The sequence below is a fragment of the Archocentrus centrarchus genome, chromosome 19 (genome assembly GCF_007364275.1).
Source record: "Archocentrus centrarchus isolate MPI-CPG fArcCen1 chromosome 19, fArcCen1, whole genome shotgun sequence".
Classification (NCBI taxonomy): Eukaryota; Metazoa; Chordata; class Actinopteri; order Cichliformes; family Cichlidae; genus Archocentrus; species Archocentrus centrarchus.
This window is the reverse complement of record NC_044364.1, coordinates 6405309-6424351: the sequence shown is the minus strand read 5'-3', so window position 1 is coordinate 6424351 and position 19043 is coordinate 6405309. Positions and strand designations below refer to the sequence as shown.

The following is a 19043-nucleotide window of genomic DNA, read 5'->3' as shown; positions in this document are numbered from 1 at the left end:
TAATGCACACAACCTGACTGTATATCTGCACCTCTGACTTCATTATTTCAGTTATTATTTCTGTTGCTGCCTCTACGTCCAACTATTTTACTGTACTGAACACAGAAGCACATTCAGCGGTGGTGGCTGTGCATTTACTATCCAATTTTGCTTTCAGGGGCTACATTTTAATCTATGATCTTCACGTTTGTCATCTATAGGTACAAGTTACTTTGCAGACCAAGTGCACAGAGTGCATAAATGCGACTTTCTTAATGCAAACGATAAATCTGTCAAACTGCTGCAGTCATTTCAACCTTCAATGGAGATTAACGTAACTGAAGAACAATATCTCTGTGAGACTTGGTGAAAGCTGCCAGTGTCTGCTATCACATTTTAATGCTGCATATTTGTCTTAGATTGAAGGTCAAAATACTTCAGTATGCTTTGAGAAAATCATTTGAAAGACATTTGAAAAACGTTGAGTCTTAAAGATTAAATGATGCAATGGCTGGTCAATGATATATGGTGATTTACCCTAGCCTTTTCATTTTCATTCTTTCCCATTTGAAAAAAATACCCTCACTCTTAAATTGAAAGTTCATTCGCTGCTAAACATTTGGCCCCAACCTTTCTATCCTAATTTTTACCCAAAACAATCACAAGCTGCAGTTACACTCCAGCACCTTCAGTCTGTCTTGGACTGAAGTGACAGCAGTCCTACTGAAAATGGCCACGAGGTAGAGTGGACAGCCTACAGCAAGTGGAGAACTACTTGGTTCGTGTGCTGCTACTGTAAAGTCCACAGAGGCTGTAGAGTAGAATGATGTTTGTCTGCATGATGAGACTTACTGCAGAGGCAACTGATTATATTACTCAAGTACTTGGCAAATAAAGTATTTGCAAGGAAGAAACTTCCATCCATCCATCAACCCGCCCATTTTCTTCTACTTATCCAATTCAAGGTCATGGGGGGCTACAGCCTATCCCATCTGTCATAGGGTGAGAGGCAGGGATAAACCCTGGACAGATCACTAGTCTATCACAAGGCTAATTTAGAAAAAAGAAAAAAGCCACCCAAGTGGCAAGTGTTTGAATCCAGGACCTCATTCCTGTGAGGCGACAGCACCAACCGTGGCACCACCGTAACATGGGGAAACTTGCACACACCTTGAAGCGACTGTTGTAATTTGGCGACATGTAAATAAAACTGAATTGAATGCACACACATTCAAATACCTTATCCTACCCGACTCCCACAAACCCCACCTTACCCACCCACCCTTCTTCCCCCAGACCACAGACTGAATCCAAATCTGTGGAAAACGTTGCCATAACATAGCACTTCAGCATAATGTAAAAAAGATGAACTTATACTGATTGGCATTATAAGTTACCATTTCCACCAGTGCTCGTATTCAGCCAGACCCCACCACCACCACTAAGGCTTTTATTTACTTCTGAAAAAGTACTTTTTCCACCAAGTCCAACTTTAATAAGCAACTCTGACAGTTAGCTCTGAAGCTTTTGATGGATTGAATAAAGAAGTTGTAGCAGGAACGTTGTCTGTGACAGCATTTATGAGATTTACTTTCGGAACACTTGCCAAATGTGTGTTCCCCAAATGAACAATGCTCCTTTCTGGCTGTCCTGCCTCATTTCCTTGTGATCTATGTTGACGTTTCTATGCGTGTGTGTGGGTTTGTAAATTAAGGACAGCGCTGGAGGCGACACGGGTATGTGGGGGTGTGTGTGTGGCTGCTGCGCTCTGTTTACCAACACACACTCGCACATCTTTCATACAAGAATGATCTAAACAGGACGAGATGAAAGTGTTTTACCAGCATACGCGTATGTACACAAATACACATGCGTGCGTACACGGTAGAGGAGCTGCACCGGAAACCGTAAGCCACAGCTGCACAGAGAAACCAGGACACACACAAAGGAAAGTAAATCTTCTCCCTACCTCCTGTCACTCAAAACCTGCACAACAGCCAGAGCATCAAACATTTCCACATGCAAAACACAAACCAGCGCAGAGCGAACCAAAAAGTGGCTCAAAGTCTACTTACTGGCTGGCGAGGGGGTGCTGTATCCACTGATAGGCAGTCCTGGCAGGGTTGGAGGCGACAGGCTCCCCAGCATGTGGGGGAAGAAGTAGGAGTAGGTGGGCATGGGGAAGCCGTTGAGGTGGCCCGGCACCGGGTTGCCCTTCCCAGCCATTATGGCTCAGTCCACCTACAAGTCACAAAAAGACTTCACTGAGGAAGATTTCTCTTTTTTTTAAAGTGAGAGCCACAGTCAGGAGTCAGGATGGATTCCTGTAAGGATTTAATCCCCCATAAGGATTCTGGATAAGAAGATATTCCAACAGGCAAAGTTTGCAAAAAAGAAAAAAAAAAAAGGGGAAAAAAAAGAAAAATGAATCTCCTTAAAGTTGAAAAGGTTGCCTTAAAAATGGCCACAAAATCCTATTGGTTTAGTGAATGTGTGTGTCTGTGTGTTGAGGGTTGAGTTACTAAAGACACAAAAGATAAAAAAAGAAAAATGGGGCTGAAGTATAAAGGAGGAATGCAGAGTGTTTTATCCTTTCTTTCTCTGGGATTGTGAAACGACCTTATTTGCAAGAGGCGTTGGGAAGTAACGCGGCCATTCCTTATCTTGAAGATGAAGGCAGAGAAAGAGACAGGAGGCAAGTTGAGTCAAGAAGAGGTGCACTTTGATGGCAACAGTCAGGAGCCGTGATAGTGGTGATAGGGGTGCTAGTGGTTGTGATGCTTTCGCGGGGACGTCATTCCACTCTTCCACTGCAGAGCACTCCTAGGAAATGTGCAGATCACATGATGCCAAGAGAAAGCTCTTCTCCTTGAATGGGCCCCCTGTTTGCAGTTGCACAGCTTCTGTCTAAGAAAAAAGAGAGAGAGAGAGAGAGAAAAGATCATTTAGTGCTTCAGTGGCAAGGTAAAGAGATCACTTCCCTTTGTACTTAAGTGTTTGAGCAAAACAGTGTTTTTCTTTTGACACTAATTAATGGTAATGTCTCATCTGAAACGCTACAAAAACACCCCATCCGCCTTAATTATCTAATGGAGTGTTAAAATTGCGAGGAGAGCAGTGGTGTGTGTGTGTGTGTGTGTGTGTGAGAGACGTCTCCTCTCCTCTCAGCTTTGCGCGCGCGCACACACTCGCTCATTAACAGTGACAGACTACAAATACCGCGGAAGGCGAGCCAAAACATAAATTGAAGAGAGCAGCACAAAAGAAAACTTTGCTAATTACACCAGTTGCAGAAGCCAGAGGTGAGCCCCAAGGCGGCATTCTGAGAGTCGCTCGAGACTTCTGCTGCAGAGTTTACTTCCAAATTATGAGCAAGGCATGAACAAACAGACCTGTAATCACCACAGAAAGCATGAGCAGGCGAGAGCACACTGACATCTGCACACCCGGAGAACACAATTATCATAGAATGGTACATTAGCGTCACAATATACACAAGAATATGAGAAAAGCTGTTTTTTTTTTTAAAGCCATAATGACCTTTTTATGAGTCAGTGGATGTAATGCACAGCAGTAAAACTCGAACCAAGCAGATTCCTCACAGGAAAAGAAAAAAAAAAAAAAAAAAAAGCAGGAGGAATGTGTCTTTGCATGAAGCAGGAATGTAGCACTCAAGCATGAATTACTCCACGACATCATGGATGAATTCCTGGAAAGAGAGAAGGGTTAAGTCAGAGATGTTTGCACGCCTGTTTCCACTTGTATAATATACATGAAGCTTTGGGATGTATACATGTGCAGGTGAGTGACAAATTTTACCACACAAAAAAAAAAAGTCATCATGAGACAGAAAACTTTGGTATGGATACAACAAAGTCAGTCAGGTGATGTGGCGATGATGTCAATTATTATATTTCTCTAGTGTCTGTATATGTAATAATCATCTTCACAAGTTCAAAATCACTGTGATGCTGTAAAATTGTTTCATTTTGTTTCAAATTGTAAAATTGATAGTCGACCTTTTTTTTACCTGTTAAATTTGACAAATATAAGCGGATTGGTGATGGAGCAGTGCTTTGATTCCTCTCCTGTCTGTATTTCCTGTCACTGTTTATTCTTGCAGAATAGAAATCTCTGACATCCTCAAAAATATTTGGGAATACAATTCATTTTGTTTAAATGTATGTGAGTTTATTCACTACAGACTGCAGGATTAACGTGCATCTGTGTGTGTGTAATTCAGGTAGTGTATGCGTAGTGCAGATGGAGTAGATTTTATGGCCTCGGCCTTTCTCTAAGCTGCCTTATTTTTATATGCTTATTGCCAAAGTGCTATGCAGTCATCCTGTCACTGTGAGCCGGTGGGTATGGTGGTCAGGAGATGTGTACGCATATTAGCTTGAAAGCCTTTACAGTGTTTTTTTAAGCCCATGGGAGATGGGTATAGTTTTTTTTTTGCTTTTAAAGCCCCTATTGACCTAAAAGATAGTTAAGAGTCAGATACTAACAATCTCCATCAGGATATTGCTTCTGGATCTGTAATACAGACTACAACAAGACGCATTATGAAACACCGCCTTGATACACTCTACATTGCACATTGCTGCAATCATGTAAAATGCAACAGTATTGTTGAAAGCGCACACTGAAGTGATGCAATGCCATATATATTTTAATTTAATACTCAGAGGACACAGACGTTAAACTGATTCTTTAAATGAGGAACTACAACTCACCAGGACAATGGTACACCCACAGAATGGAAATGAGCCACTTCATTCACCATTATCATTTCACTGTCTAGTATGGGCACCATAAAAAGTCACACTGAATGATAAGTGGGACCGCATGCTACTGTAGATATCTAGCATGACTTTTTCCTCCATTGAGATCTGATGTGTTTCCAAAGTGTTCCTTTAAAATTTTTTGAGCAGTATATGAATCATCACATCATACATGAAACCAGTGAAACAACTGGTCTTCAGCAGTCATTTTGTTGTCTTTGCTACTTAATAGCCCCTAATAATAACAAAGTATTGCTGATCCCAAAAACATTTAACATGGTGCGTTGTTCGTGAGCTCTAAGCATTGGAGCGTTACATAAATGTAGCCCACATGTCTGAAGCTGAAAGCTGAAGAAAAGCATTTTCTGATGCATGTAAACAATGTCTGATTGTTGCAGCTGAAGCGTTTCAAACACATTATACAATCGGTAGTCGTCTTTGCACTCATCCATGCATACTTGCAAGCCTCAATAGTGAAGGCAGTAGCTGGGTAATCCCCTTTGCCAGGACAGAACAATCAGAGGCAAAAATGATCTCTCACACACACACACACCACTACACAAAGAACCAAGGCACACCTGGGAGTTTGTCTAATCTGCTGTGAAAACTGCACACCTATCACCGCAGTGAGGTAAAGCTGCCGACACGCACGTATCACAACTCTCACAAACAGCTGTGAGCTCTGTATCTACAGTGGCTAGGATAGGCTGATGCAAACAACATGTTAAACAACGCACACTTTGAGTACGCTCCTACACATCTCTGTATAGGAGCGTACAGGCAGGTGCTTTGGGCTGTGAGTTCTGTGTATGATATGCCTGACAGAGAGGTCATCGATATGATAAAGACAGAAGGGGAATGCTGTACAGTTTCTGGCCTTCATCGCATGGTATATTTGTTCAAGGACTGAACTGAAAACGAGCGTAAGAAACAGGTTTGTGAACTTTCTGTATGGCACATAAAAAATTAACTCACACATCTGCTACACTGATATAACTGAAATGTGGACTGTGTAGTAAAAACAGATATGGACAGAGTGCAAAAGTCTAAAATCAAGTAGTAGTAATGCAATAGTGCTGCCAGTAGAAATCCACAGGGGCCATGGGCCTAGACTCAGGCCATTAATGTACATCTTCTTAAAGATTTTCTAAGAATTCCTCACCCATATCTGCCAAACACATTTTAAAATGCTCAAAAGCACACAGGCAAGATCCAGTATGGAGGCCAGCTCCTAGAGGAATGTACAGTATGTGATCACTTACAGTAGAAGGAAAAATAAACAATCTGGGTCACTTGGCTTTAACTGTTTGGCATGTAGCAGGCAGAGAGAAGAAAGGGCCAGAGGTCATGAGAGAATGTAATTGGCTGTGACGGAAAACACTGAATTAATAATCAGAAAAGGCAGAAAATAGCAGCACGAGGTCCAGGGTGGACGGCAAACACAACCTCAGGAGATGGCCAGTGCAATACATGACATATACAGAGAGTCTGTTGAGTGCATAAACACAGACGTGAACTATGCATGCATATTGTACACAAACAAAGTTCAACGAATTCAGAGCCAGGACGTAAAACAGACACTGGTTGTTGGGAAGATCTTCGGAAAAGTGCAACCCTGGCAACTTGAACGCACACACATCAACACAGCTTAAAGAGTTTAATGATGTTAGCCATATGTCAGATAATGCCACACAAAGCATAATTATAATGGATCTACATCAAACCTGTCATTACAGTAAATATTCTTATGAAGGGATACTGCTTTGTAACTAAATTCTAAACGTATGTTGCACACTGTGGAAATTTACAAGTCTGTTAAAGCACAATTTCCAAAAGCAAATACTGAACAACTATAAACACTGTATCAGCTCAGTTACTCACATGTTATCATTCAACGCTCGCTACCTTATGAATACTATCCCACATGCATGAAATTGAAATATGGCTGATATGCTGCACGTGCTGATAGAAATACTGCTACATATATGCTTTTACATTTGTAATCGCCTTCTGGTGTTTCCACTACGACACAGCACTTCACCATTTAAGATTCATACAGATGAATTCACTGCAAAGGCCAAACCAGGAAACATGTTTGGCTTCGTAGTGTACACATAATAGAAGTCACTCAAGCACAATGCAGTGAAATTTTTATGAGGACAGCAGTGTGGGTGGATATATACGTCAGAGGTGAGTGCAAATATGCATGCTTGAACATATGAGTGTGTATCTACTATATTTAACAAACTTATTGTGCTTTCTGGTGTCAAGATGGTTTTACCAACAGGGTTGGTGACACGTAACACGAGTAGTATTAGAATGTCATTTGTATCCCAACGATGCTCAACTGGCCTGTCACCCATTAACCACCAAGTAGGCAACTGCCTCACTGAGAAAGAAGACACCATGAATCTCTGGAAAAAGCACTTCAACACCCTCCTCAACCAGCCAAGTTACATCAATCCAGCTTTTCTTGATGACATACAACAAGAAGAGGCCCTTAATGATCCTGTTGTACCATCTCCAGAGAAGGACTACATACCGGCAGAAGTTCTGAAAGCAGTTGCTCACGCTTTTAACATCTATATTGGGAGCAAGAAGAGGTACAACAGGACTTTAAGGATGATAACATCATCACCCTCTTCGAGAAGCATTGCAGGTTTACATGTGGCAGCTATAGAGGAATAACTGTCATGGCTGTCATCTGTAAACTGTTTGTCTGTGTCATCTTCCAACAGAATTTGGTCAGCCATTGAAAGGTCCCTGCCTGAAGCTCAGTGTGCCTTTCGGGGTAGTAGATCAACAAACGATATGATGTTCGCCTTCTGCCAGCTAATGGAAAGGTGCCAGGATCATAACCAAGAGCTGCAAACATTTTTGTTGATCAGGTCAAGGCTTTTGGTACTGTAAACCGGGACATCATGTGGCAACTCCTACTGAAAATCAGCATCCCAAGCAAGTTGAAGCTCTCCCAGATTTTGGCATCAACATCCGGAACAAAATGGATGGAAAGCTGTGCAAACCTTCGACGCCTCAAGTAAAGTCAACATCCACATTTCTTGTATGCAGATGATGCAGCCCAAGCCACAACCAATGCTAGTTTTCTGCAAAATGCAGCAACAACACTCAATCAGTCTTGCAAGGATTGGGGCTTAACCATCAGCAAGCCCAAAGCAGAGGTTATGCACATAGGCTGCCCAAACTCACCTCCAATCAAGATTGATGACTTCACCTTCAATGCTCATATTAAACATTGGCCAAAGTTTTTTTTTTTTTATATTCCTGGCTCTATATGAAGTAAATAAAAGCAGATATCCTTAATATGGTTGTCTCAGGCACACAGCTCTAGCTGGGACCATAACAGCCCCTCCCATTCCCTGTTTAAACCTTCTGTTTGTCAGGAATAGCCAATCAGAAAAAAATTGGTTCAAGGGGAGAGGAGCTAGAACAGCTTGTTTCAGACAGTGGAATAACCGATGTGCTTCAACCAGGCCTGATATAATATAAAGCATCATTATGAAGACTTTAACACTGTGTGCAGTGGTGTACTTACTCTACATGTACAAGGTGAACACATACTTATATATCAACAAGTGTGTGGGAATGAAGGGGTGGTGTGGGGTGTGTGTGTGCTCACGCGTACAGCCTGTGTGGGTGTGATTATTGGTGTTTGCCTGAGTCCTGAATCACATGTGCATGTCTTTGTACCCTGAGGGAGTTTTTACAGTACACTGCATTTACTGTATATGACAAGCTCAGATGGCACAGGTTTTGCATAAAGAGCAGTGAGGTCAGGTGAAGTGGTGGGTGATCATGATAGAGATGCACTGAAACTGATTATGTGTTGAATAATTCTCAAGACTATTTAGGCAAAGTAACCCCAGATAGAGAATCTAAAAGATCCTTCATTAATATACTTGCATTATTAATAAAGGCTGTTAATTTACTTTAAGAATATACTCATTTCCTCTCACCACAGTAAGAAGTATGTGATTGGTCCCAGTGTAAACATAATCCTGGAAGACCGCTGCCTCTAATCACCCTCTTCTTCTAATTCTACTGCACTTTAAAATGTCTAATAAAAAGACTTCAATGGGACAAAAGTGTACTGAGACATGCTCTTTTTCCATTTACCTATTACTCCAATAACCTATTATAACAATAGGACAGCCTGTTCAAAAAGCGCAGGCTTACTTGTGCTTCCTGGAGTAGAATAGGATGCAGAGCTTTTAACTATCAGGCTACTCTCATGCAGAACCAGCACCCAGTTTTGGATCAGGACACAGGCACTCTTTCATCTCTCTACTTTTAATATTAGGCTTAAAACATAGTTATGGCAGAATCAGGTGACCCTGAGCCATACTGATCCTTACTTAAGCTGCTATAGCACTAGGCTATTGGGTGGAGTTCCCACTGAGGAGCTCTGATCTTGTGTTAATATGCTGATTCTGCATGTCATTAATTTTGTGTCTTTTCTCTTCTCCCATCCTGTACCTATATGTTAGCATCTCTGGCTCTGGAGCTCAACGTTTCTGACCTGCAGTTATTTGTTGTTTCCCCCCCTCTCTGATCTCATCTCCTCCCACCAGGTCGAGGAAGGTGGGCGGCCCACCCTGAATTTGGGCTTCTCTCTATAATACTGCAAGACCCTGACCTTCTCATGTAAAGTGACCTGAGGTGACATATGTTTTGATTTTGTAGTAATAAGAATTTAAGTCAAATTAACCTTAACAGGACAAATATGTAAACATAAACAGCAAATGCAAATTGAGTGGCCCTTTCATATAAAAATTGTTATCTGGAGAAGAAGTTTGGAGAGCCGGCAATTCATGGATCTGGCCACACCACCAACCTGTGCCTGCTGAGTGTCTATGGCAGACATTAAACAGGAGGTGATACTTTATTGATGTTGATACTTTTATATACAGTAGCTGAAAAGGTAAGAGATTACATGGACTTCACTGCTCCTTCCACCTGCATAGTCTTGAAACGGTCAGAATCACAGTTAGCTGATGCATTGTGGGAGACAGAGCAGGAGGTGGGAGCTACTTCTCGATGATGGTCAGAAGGTGTGGTGCGAGAAAGCTAAAGGGTGCTAAGTGCACTTCTAAGGTGGTGAGAATCCTCAGCTGTTTTGACCAAGACTCCCCGTGGGGGTGAATCCACTTGTCAGAGGAGCAGGCTGCGTGACATTTCTGCCTCACCTCAGAAAGGTCAGCCTTTAATTATCTCAAATGCCAGCAAACACTGCACCTGCAAAAAAAAAATAAACCGAGGGATGAGCCGAGCGTTTGTCAGCGCAAGACGGTAGCCTGTTTTCTTCACGCAAAATGAACGCGGCTGTGGCTGTCCGTGCAGAACTGGACCATCTGCCCACCTGCATGCATTCATACAGACCCACATGCCAAACCTCACACACGCACAGACAAACCTTGACAGATGCACACACACGCACGCACACACATTCTCTAACTGTGTCAACCAAAGTCATTAAAACCTACAAGGAGAGTTGCTTGCCAAGCCACCCCTTGAATAAGATGAAGAGAGTTGAATCCCTGGAACACTGGCAACTTCCAGGAATGCTGGTGTAAAAATAGGCTGCTGACAGTATGTGTAGACAGATTATGGAGCTATAGATAGATGAGTAACACTGGTCAGTGCTTCTGCTAAATATGGGTAGGCTATGCGATGTCAGCCTGATGTTGCTTTCTGTTAATCAATACGAAAACTTAAGCATGGGTCAGAGCAGTAGTGATCTCCTAAAGATATGAAAGCTAAACTATATGCAACCAGACTTCAATTGTGTCAAAACTAAAACTGCAGGTATATTCATCAGAGGATGACTTGAGTGTTTGTGTCTGTGTGACTCACTGCAGCTTCAGTTGGGCAATATTTGCAGGGGGGGGGGGGGGGGGGGGGGGGGGGGGGGTTATGGTAACAGAAAGCTGCCTTACCTGCATAAACACACTCCTGTATGCTTCACACTCGGCCTTACACACACACACACACAGACACACACAAAAACCAACATTTCTGCCCAGAAAATCCCACTTGAGCTCAAAGGAGGTCGGAGAGACAAAGGCCCATAGATCATCCGTGTGGATGGCGTGTGGCGAGCTCCTTGTATCCAGCTTTTTCTGCCATTTTTCTCTCGTTCTGAGAAAACATGGAGGGCTGGTCCCTATTGTTTACACAGCTGGCTCCATGGAAAGGATTGCCTAATATGAAATATGAAGAGTGGAGAGGTGAGCGGGAGAGAGTTGGGAAGAAAAGAGGGAAGGGAGCCAAGTGAGAGGGCTGTGGGGTGGTGGGGGTAACACACCATCGGAGAGAGGGAGAGGGAAGGCTAAAGCTGCTCTGAAGTGGGAGATACAGGAAGTGAGTAAATTTAGAGATAGAGAGTGAGAGAGAAGAGTTGAAAGGAAGTGAAAAATGGAAGAAGAACACAATATGGCAATTGTACATGTGAGGGGAGAGGACACCATGCGGACTGCTAAATGAGGAGAGGAGACAGAGCAAACAGAACATGGAGGAGAAAGCCCTGAGGTTTCCTCGTGGTGAGGGAGTCATGCCTCCTGCGGTCTGGGGTCTGTAGTGCATGTTATTCTTTCCCAATAGTCACACACTGCTTCCATCCATTCAGTTATGCCTCACAAACCATCTGGCAACTGTCCTGCCAATCCCTTCTTCTAAGCTCTGCCACTTCTATCTTGATTTTTCTGACCAAACGTGTCCTCTCTGAAGGAAGCTTCTCTCTCCAACAAACGTGAAACACACAATATCAACCAAATAAAGATCTACACACAATTTTAAATCTCTGCCACACACAGATTTTGTGTATTTATAAAAAAAAAAAAGAAAAGATAAGTGCAGTGCTTTCGTAAATTTCTGTGAATTTGGATTAAATTGGCTGGATCCTGTTCAGAATAGGAGTGAGTCATGCCATTTGTACAGTCAACAATAATTTCAAGAACAGAGTTCATTTCTCTGCTGAATGATAACAACAAACACACGGTTTCGTAAAAAGGAAAAACGCACAGTCCAGATCACTATTTGTATGCAAATGCTAATGCTTACGCATACACATAGTGTATGTGTGTGAGAGAGAGAGAGAAAAAGTGAAGTAGCTTCCTCAGCCTAGTTTCAAACCTGTTCCAGGTACTGGAAGAGGCTCCACACAAATCAAATCCATACTTCTAACAATCAGTCAACACCCGTCACCCCCTGACGCACACACACAGAATATCTATAGTCAAAAAAACATCAAACAAACGTGCACACACCATTATCAACACATCTGAATCAATCTATTCTCATAAGGGAACAGAGCAGAGCTGCCTCAAGAGGATGTTTCATTTTTTTCCTCCAGCCAACACATACCAATCCACTGTACATGTACTTTAGTCTTTGTCACCTTTGTGTACCTATCCAGGATATCAGGCTAACAATGTTATGTGAAACACTTCAGCACATTTCAATACAGAAGATCCAATGACACGAGAGCAAATGACGCACTAAAGCACAGGGCCCCTTCCTGTTTATACCACCGCTTGCCCACTGGAGGATCAAACAAGATCTGCTCGTCTGAACGGGTGTGCCCTCTTAATAGTTTGTGGTTCCTGTAGGCAACTTCAGAGACAATACCAGGATTTTTTTTTTATTGTATAAACCCTTTATACTGGCATTAATAGGTAATGGTCTCCTGCGGTGTAAGCATTAATCCACATTGTAAATTTAAAGTGAAATGAACAGCTTCCTCTACGTATAAATGTGTGACTGTGAAAGCACTCATGCATGACCACTATTCTGCACAGGAGTGTGTATCTGAGTGTGATTAGTTGGTATCAAGTAGTGTGTGTGTGTGTGCACACACACATGCATGCATGGAAAAAAGCCAGTTTGATTTGCCAAACTAAATGTTGCTGTACTTCCACCAGGCTTGTTAGAGTCTTGTTTACAGACAGCTAAATTCAATTAGTTGAATGACCTCCCATAGTGTGTGTGTTTATAACGGTCTGTGTGTGTGTGTGTGTGTGGGGTGTGTGTGTGTGTGTGTGTGTGTGTGTGTGTGTCTGCATACTTATAGGGCTTCTTTTGCTTTTCATATTTACAATAATACTTTAAAAAGGCTCGACTGCAGGCCACTGATAACAGATCAGACTTTATTCTGCATTACCAAACCAGGGGTTTTAGGTCAAGGACAGATATTTACATTTGTGTAGCATACTTGTTCACACAATTGCTATCATTAGCTTACATAAAGAAAGATGTTTTTAATAATTACAAAAAAATTCACATAAAAACATGCAGCTGCTCCTTTTTTTCCCCCTTTTGTTCCTGTTGCAGAGCAGTAACTATGCTAACTGAAAAAAATCCCAAATAACACCAGGACCTGTGCTGGTGTGCTGTGTTATTATGAAATACATGTGATCCAAAATGTGTTGATTTTGAACAGATTCACGAGTGTCAAGTAGAGCCAAGCAGGACTGGAATGCTTCAGAACTTGACTGATCCTCCAGTTACTTATGAATTCAGAGTGTTTCCCTAAAGTTTACTGCATTGGGTGGATGAAAACTTACTGAGAAGTTTTTATTGCGCTGACAACAACGTTACAAGTTGTCGTCAGTTTAAGCAACGTTACCCTCACTCCACCTGTCTCTCCTGTCAGCTGCTCTACCCACAACTTTACACACAAACACAGTGTGAGAAAGACACACGTAAACCTGGTGGAACAGAGAGCAGAGGAGAAGACCAAGCATGACCGACAATGATAGTTAATTTGGAAAAATCCATTTTCAGGAAAACCAAAATGTGCACAAGCGCTGTTACAGGAGAATTGCAGCGTGGCCTGATTGCTTCCAAAAAGGGAGATTAGGAACAGACACTGGCAGGTTATGTAACTCAACATCAAACAATACCGATGAACCATACGGTCTCATCTTATACCTTTAAAATAAATACCTTAAAAAGTCTATGTAACCCCAGCAAGCCTAGCTGAAGGTTTATCAGACACTAAAACATTGCACAACAGTTTGAAAATACTTACAGGCACGCTTGCACAATAAAGTTATCTCATCCTCAGCTGTTTTATCTTCATTCCGTGATTGCTAGGTAAACAGTAGATATACAGCAACATAGTCATCTACCATCCGTGTGTGCTTTGTTGGTCTACAAGCCCTTTGCCAGATGACGTCATGTTATATTGGAGCAAAGTTAGGGCGGGTGCCAGACAACCCCCTGAGGTCATTTTGTCTGAGACCCCTTTGTTGGCAGCCCCTCTGCATCGACAGACTGGCTCCATTCAAATGAATGAGGGCGCTGCAGTTTTTCACCTTACACTGATTCACTTAATTATGTCATTTTGTGTTTAGGCTGTAGACAGTTTGAAATTTCTATGTCAGCTGCATGCTGCAGTGGTAGGCTCATCAGCCTTCGACCACAGCGCTGCAAGTCGTGGTTTTGTTTTTGTGCATTTTTCACACCACGAAATTTAAAAAACAAACAAACTCCACACTGCATGTAGTTTTCACCTCTGAAGGGGAACTTCTCCACAGCTTAGCACCGGTGCCCTCTGCAAAACAAGCAGGCCAATAGGAGCACAATGTGGGGCACTGTGCAATCACTTAAAGCACTTGCACTACACGTATTCATGCTTATATGAAGAGGAGTAGAAGCAGGGGTTTGTGGGTCAGGCCATCATGATATGACCTCTCTAGGACACATGCATTATTAACCAACACTGTCTAAATGAGTACGGTATTCCTAGGATGACCTTTGACCCACTCAAAGCTGCAAGATTAAAAACATATACAACCCAAATGCACACACTAATGTATATGTATACAATAAATCCACGCGATATCTGGGAGCATGCAAAACAATGCACGAAATAAAGCCGACAGTTACAAACAACCTTGCCAGAGAGAAAGAGTGAAAGCGAGCCCGAGCAAGATTATGATACTAATCTTTTCTAATGCTTCTGTGCTCCATTTTTCTTCTCACACATTAAAAAAAAAAAAAAAAAAACACATCAAGCATATGCCTGGCTCTCTTTCCTTACCTCCTCTTCAGGAGTCATAAACTCACATTTAAAAATGCATGGACTCCATAAGCTGCCAGGCCTATCTATTAACTGTGTTATAGTGTAGATGGCTATAGCTGCTGATGGCAGCCAAGGAATGCTGCTTTCCATTAAGGGAGAAATGGAGAGACGAGAAGGAGCGGGACTGAAAGGGATGAGGGATGAGGGGGAAAACAGAACTTAATCATTTTTCTTCTTCCCATGGCACTGCAAACTGATGCCTTGGCATCTGAGCATGTGGAAAAAAGAGGGAGGCACTGAGTTCTTCACAAAAAGCCCACATAAGTGTGAATACAGAACTATCAAAGAAAGAGTATAAACACATATGTATATATATTTGATCTCACACCTGGGTGCGCGTGAGCCTGCGGCTGACGTGGAAACTGATTGATTCGAGTGTTACGGGAAGATTTTCCCCAGTGTCCTTAGGCGCTCACAAGATGACTATTGATTGGTTAATTGATTGATTGACATTCCCTCGACATCAAGGCAGCAACATCATCAGTCTTCATACGACCATCACCACCATCCTTCCCTACGTGGCACTGGCGTTGGTAAAATGCTGCATGCTGCACTGATTTAGTCCTCGTCGGTACCTCTAAGCAAAAACTCCCTTTAAGTGAAGCTCAAACATTCATTTTAGTTTGCAGTTTTTAGTCTTCCGCAGAAGCTGCGTGCTAATTTGTGCATGCTTCCACCACAGTAATCAGATATAATGAATCTGCATAAAAAACACACACACAGTATCATAAAAACTAAAAATAAAATGTGACTCACAACAACGAAACTTGAAAACTTCTATGCTGCTCTCATTTAACTCTGCAACACAACTCCCCAAAGTGTCCTTGAGTAAGACGCTAAACATCAACCAGCAGTAGATATGAGCATCTGCTTAATGGCTTTGCATTAACATGTAAATGAGCTTTCAATGGTCTGGATGAGACTTTGACATGCCAGCGTGCATTTCTTCTTGGTTACATTTTCCCACCTCCCCTCAGCCCCCCCACCCCCACCCCACCCCCACCTCACCGTGCACGTATAAGTCAAACATAAATTAACGAGCTTGCACCTAAAGCTGAGGCGACACTTATGAACAAGGCTTGCGCCCCTGTAATGGACCTTACAGACAATGCCTGTGGTATTTCAATTAACAGACAATGGCACGACATGAAATAACGCCATATAGGAAGAGCTGAGTGACATGTGCGAATGAGGCGGTAACGGCAGCATCTATCCCTTTAATGGACCATTGTGGTTGAGCGTAGATAATACGAGTTAATAGGAAATGTAAAATTATGATGTCGGCGCTGTCTAAAGGGGTGAGTGACACCTGGGAGTAAGCTGTTACATCTTAATGCACTGCTGCCACCAGGATGAATCAGCTCTGCACACAGGAGGTGGAAACCATCTGAAGGCCACTAATAGTGGCTGCTGTCAGTCTTACATTAACCTTGAGAACAGCCAGGGGACTGGTTAGCCCTGCTGACCTCTCTCTCTCTCTCTCTCTCTCACACACATACAAACACACAAGCACAATCTGACCACATTTATGACCACATTTATGACTAAAGGGTGACTTGATGTGTATGTGCGTGCACTCGTGTCTTTGCCTCTTCCGGTGTCTTATGAGCAGCATCAGTGGGATTAAATCAGTCCATCACAGGCTGCTATAACACCATATAGGCTTTCTGCGCAGAAGAGAAATCACCTAAAACCCTTCCTGCTGCCCCCGGGGTTAGCATCCACGTAGACTAGCAATAACACTCTCTAAGCTGATTTTGTGAACACTCTCTGTACATTCTCATATTTGCTCATCAGCTCAAATTAAGAACAATGTCCTAATACTCAAATCTTTGTGAAATATATACAATAAATTCTGTCCAAATAATAAGAACTGCTAAAATCCCAAACAAATGCAACCATTTGCATCGTGGAAATGCAAAAACAAGGAGCATAGTTTTTTGGTGAAAGCTGCTGATCTTGTGCTGTTTGGTTTGAACAACGCCGAGTACTGTTGTGTGCTGAGGCATAGCTGGGCAGGCTGATGTCCATGTGTTTTCAGTCAATTTTCACCGACAGCAGGAGAGACAGAACGTGAGAGAGGCCAGAGGGAAGAAACGGAGAAAGAGCAAAGAAACAAAGAAGCGTTTTATGCAATAAAATTGTTGGGATGAGTGCCTGGGAACGGGTGAAAGCACGATCAAACACACTGACCTAATTTTCCGCCACCTCCTGCAGAGAAGTGAGAGAAAAAGCAGCCCATCAACACGGGAGAGAATCAAATCGAGGTCTTTAAGACTTTAATACTTTTCTATAATCTGTGCAAGAATCCATTTTCCCGCTCTGCTTGGAATATGATCTTCTAAATTTGTATGGATAATTATTTGATATTTATTGTTTGGTGGTTTGTGTGTCTTTGTCTTGTTTTCCAGTGATGATGTCTAATTTTGTTGCATTGTGCTTATGTTGCATTATTCTTTTTAATGACCCCCCCTTAAAAACAAGATAGCTAATTATTTCTAACAAAGCTGCAGCTACTGGTAAACTATAACTAACAAAAAAGAATGAAAAGAACAAGAAATTACCATCTAACAATCAATTACCACTGTGATTGATTCCACCCCACAGGACAGGGAATTTGGAGAAGAGCGTGTTGTTTGTTTTTCTTTTTATATTATTCATAACCAATACTGGGTTTACTGTATCACTGGTGCCCACAAGGGATTTTACTCTTGTAAACTCAAACATTGAGAGTTTTTATTATTTGTAAAAACTCCTGTGATGGAAAGCAGCAGTCTGGCACAGGTAAATATAAGAGAATAACAGAGACAGTTCTGCATCTTAAAGAAACAGATTTAAAAGGTATAAACAGACAAAGACATGGTTTATTTATACCTTTGCACGGTTTTTAGAGACTATCCATCTCAAGCATCAGACTTCCATTTCCATTTTTTCTGAGATAAGTGTGGTTGGTCACCTAAAGCCTTTAAAAAGACACAATTCTGGATGAAAAGTAATATGTTTAAGAGGGTGACAATATATCACATATTGTCCAAGTAAAACATTTGACAGTGGAGCTCTAAAGGCCAGCATAACTTTGTTTACATGTGTGGCAAAGTCATCACTGTCATCTCTTCAGCGAGTTTTCTGGGTGGGATGATGCTGCTGAAGCATATTTAGATATGAACTGTCAAACACTAAATTGCTGCCAGATTCAGTAAAATTAGGAGACGTTCACTATTATCACTATTATCCTCTCTAAATTACTTTGAGGCTCTTTCAAAACTTTACCCGATTTTCTTCCTTCTGCCTCTGATGCTCAAAATTATAACAAATTGATGTTTTTGGCCCGTTGATGTTGCTTTTCCAAGAAAAAGTCTCTTTCAGACAGTCATTACTGCATCAATGCACCCGTACGCATTTGCGAGCCATTATGGTCCATACTTGAATCTAATTGTCAACCCCTGTCTTCTGCTTTTCCGTCTGGTCTTAGAACAGTGCAAAAAGCTTTTAAAGGGCTAACATTTGTGCTTGAGTGGCCAGAACACTGTGTGCAGCCCTGCCTCTGCCCATCGCTGCATCTGGTCCACTTGTAGTGCTGCTGTGCTACTGTGACTGGACTGGAAGGATATTTATAGAAAGCCGTTGACAATATCCTGTCCCCAAATGGGTGTAATCGTATTATGCTGGAGGTGCTAAAAGCCTGGAGTTGGGGAAAGCACATCATTGGAGGAAACAGGCTGAGACACACAAGCGCCATTCCCAGGGAGTCTTGGGAGCAAGAAGCTTAGAAGCAGACTGGAAGGAGCAGATAAAAGGCAGACACACATACAAACTCAGCAGGTGAGGGAGAAAGAGTGATGGAAAGAAAAAGGTGAGTTACTGACAAGTGAAGAAGTGACAAGTGAGTGAGTATGAGATGCAAATTATGCTGTTGACTGAGAGCAATAGGTTTGCTGTTGGAGGGTGTGGAGGTGGCGCGGGTTGGAGGCTCGATCGGTTTGACAGCGTTTGGTATCGGCAGCTCTGAAGGTTCAAGCCGGCCATGGCGATGATAGATGAAAGACTGAAGTTTAATCAGAGTGGCGCCCGGAGCATTTTCATGGAGGTAAACAGGTTAATCAGTCAAGCCCTCCTTCCATCCTCCCTCTCATTCTCCCCTAGTCTTTCCTCAGCACATGACCACTTCTGCCACTGGC

General features: G+C 42.3%; 1 protein-coding gene across 1 annotated transcript in view; it reads right to left on the bottom strand.

Annotated features, from left to right (window-relative positions):
- Positions 1 to 19043, bottom strand: part of raraa (retinoic acid receptor, alpha a) — a 140251-nt gene that overhangs the window by 73656 nt on the left and 47552 nt on the right. Inside the window, exon 4 of the mRNA XM_030755175.1 lies at positions 2055 to 2886. Within this exon, the coding sequence (XP_030611035.1) occupies positions 2055 to 2205 (151 nt within the window). The 5' untranslated portion in view covers positions 2206 to 2886. The remainder of the gene's footprint in view (positions 1 to 2054; positions 2887 to 19043) is intronic.